Raw genomic sequence first — 2136 nt, 5'->3', positions numbered from 1 at the left:
CATGGTTGAAATTGTTCAAATGGATTATAGTTTGAAACGGTTCAAATGGTCTCTACTTGTCTCTACTTATAAGTTTGATCTTTAAATGGTTCAAACGGTCTCTATCGTACAAGTTTCTAAATCATGGAGATCTTCAAATGGTCTCTAAATCATGAAAATAAGTAGCTACTTGTCTCTAAATCATGAATATCTTCAAGTGTTCTCTAAATCATGAAAATAAATAGCTTCAAGAATGCATATAGTTAATTAAGATCATGGTTGAAAATTTTCAAATGGATTATAGTTTGAAACGGTTCAAATGGTATCTACTTGTCTCTACTTATAAGTTTGATCTTCAAGAATCAAGATAGCTACTTGTTTCTATGTTGACAAATTTGAGACCTACGTAAATGAGATATGTACGCACTAACCATACTCGATCTCAAACATTCGGAGAACCACCAAGGTTGTTGTCGCTTGGGCCTCGTGCATGTGAAGATCCATCAGCATTAGATCCATGGCCTGATTGAGGCATCTGCATAGCGGGCCTACCATTCTGGGTACAATAAGCCTGCAAATTATGTTTGAGTGAAGATTAAGTACTGGTAGTAGAAGATTATGATTGAGTGAATATTATGTATGTGTTTGGCAATTAAGGAACTAACCGCAAACATTGGAAAGCATTGACTAGTTTGTGCCAACACCGCCTGCTGCACCGCTTGCTGCATCCTCTCATCAGCCAGTCGCCTCTCCTCCGCCCTCTCCTCCGCCGCCACTCGCCTCTCCTCCGCCGGTCGGGCCTGCAAAATATGGCATGGCAATTGCATCTTCAATCCAACAGTAAGTAAGAAACAAACATATATAGAAGGACTTGTATAGAATACCTCCATCTCAACCATAGCTGGAGTCGAGCGTTTATATGTAGACGATTTTGAGATACGTAACCGAGCTTTGTATTCAGGGAGAGAGCTACGGGAGGAGCTAGGGAACATGCCTCCTGCAATTGCTTCCTTGCCATGTTTCCTGCCTTCTCCAGAGATCATGACCAAAGCGTGGTCAAGAGGCTCTGTTGTCACATCATACTCGGGCCCTTTCAACTCTTTTGCCACCCCTTTAAATTTCTCCATCCGATCGTAGGCGGTTTTGCTGGAGTACGCGGACGCTGTGTCATTCTCATCGTAAGGCGTGGCTGTTCTGTACGGTGCCTTATGGGCCAAAGCATACGAGACGAAAAGGTTGGGCACTGGAGCATTATGGTGAGACGCCTGCAACCAAAGCAACATGATTAAGATTTCATCACAAGGATTGGCAACATGTATGACAAGAAAAAGCTTATGAAGAAGATATACCCAACGTTCACCGTACTCCATAACGTTCAAGTTGCCTTGATGATGTGGTGGATCCAGCATTCCGGCTCGCCGATTTCTATAATCTTAGTTTTTCGCCCTGTACTCTTTGGAACACCAATAGTCCACGATCCGCTCCCAACACTCCCCCTTATCGACGCACCATCTCGGAGTAACCTAATTGATCAATTGCATCTCATATATGTCAAAAAGAAATTGAGTGCCAGCCTGTTGAGGAAATAACAAGCATGAATATGCTTTACCTGCATGTACTTGTCCTTCTCAAGATGGAGTCTCCTACCAGCTTTCTTATCAAGACTCTTATAGCCTTGAGTTGCCATATATTTGCGGACGGCTAAAGGGCGCGCCTCATGCATCAGATTATGCACAAGCTTCGGGCAATGTTTGTTGACAACTGCTCGTGCCTCCTCCAACTTTCCATCCTCGCATCCATAGAAATCCTGCAAATATAGATTTGGTGCAGTAATTTTCAAACCTTTAAGTCTGAGGTTTCTTATAAAATATAAATAAAGTAAAATCTGCTAGTTTATTTATAGTCAAAACAGGCAAATATAGAGACAGGTTTATTTATAGTCAAATCAGGTTTATATATATGCACCCAGGTTTATTTATAGAAACAGGTAAAATCTGCTAGTTTATTTATAGTCAAATCAGGTTTATATATATGCACCCAGGTTTATACAGTCAGGTTTATTCAATAACACAATAACACAATCAGGTTTATATATATGCACCCAGGTTTATACAGTCAGGTTTATTCAATAACACAATAACACAATCAGGTTTGCTA

General features: G+C 40.8%; 1 protein-coding gene across 2 annotated transcripts in view; it reads right to left on the bottom strand.

The window, feature by feature from the left end:
• Positions 1 to 1793, bottom strand: part of LOC119282608 — a 4620-nt gene extending 2827 nt beyond the window's left edge. Inside the window, exons 1-5 of one of the 2 annotated variants that reach the window (XM_037562777.1) lie at positions 1589 to 1793; positions 1329 to 1502; positions 864 to 1244; positions 645 to 779; positions 411 to 550 (exon numbers count right to left, since the gene is read on the bottom strand). In XM_037562777.1, coding sequence (XP_037418674.1) covers positions 422 to 550; positions 645 to 779; positions 864 to 1244; positions 1329 to 1388 — 705 coding nt within the window. In that variant the 5' untranslated portion in view covers positions 1389 to 1502; positions 1589 to 1793 and the 3' untranslated portion in view covers positions 411 to 421. The remainder of the gene's footprint in view (positions 1 to 410; positions 551 to 644; positions 780 to 863; positions 1245 to 1328; positions 1503 to 1588) is intronic. The other variant, XM_037562778.1, reaches the window with a different exon arrangement.
• Between the last annotated feature and the right edge of the window lie 343 nt (positions 1794 to 2136).

This window comes from Triticum dicoccoides, chromosome 3B, assembly GCF_002162155.2.
Source record: "Triticum dicoccoides isolate Atlit2015 ecotype Zavitan chromosome 3B, WEW_v2.0, whole genome shotgun sequence".
In the NCBI taxonomy this organism is placed as follows: Eukaryota; Viridiplantae; Streptophyta; class Magnoliopsida; order Poales; family Poaceae; genus Triticum; species Triticum dicoccoides.
The sequence above is the reverse complement of the archived record's forward strand: the minus strand, read 5'-3'. Positions and strand labels throughout refer to the sequence as shown.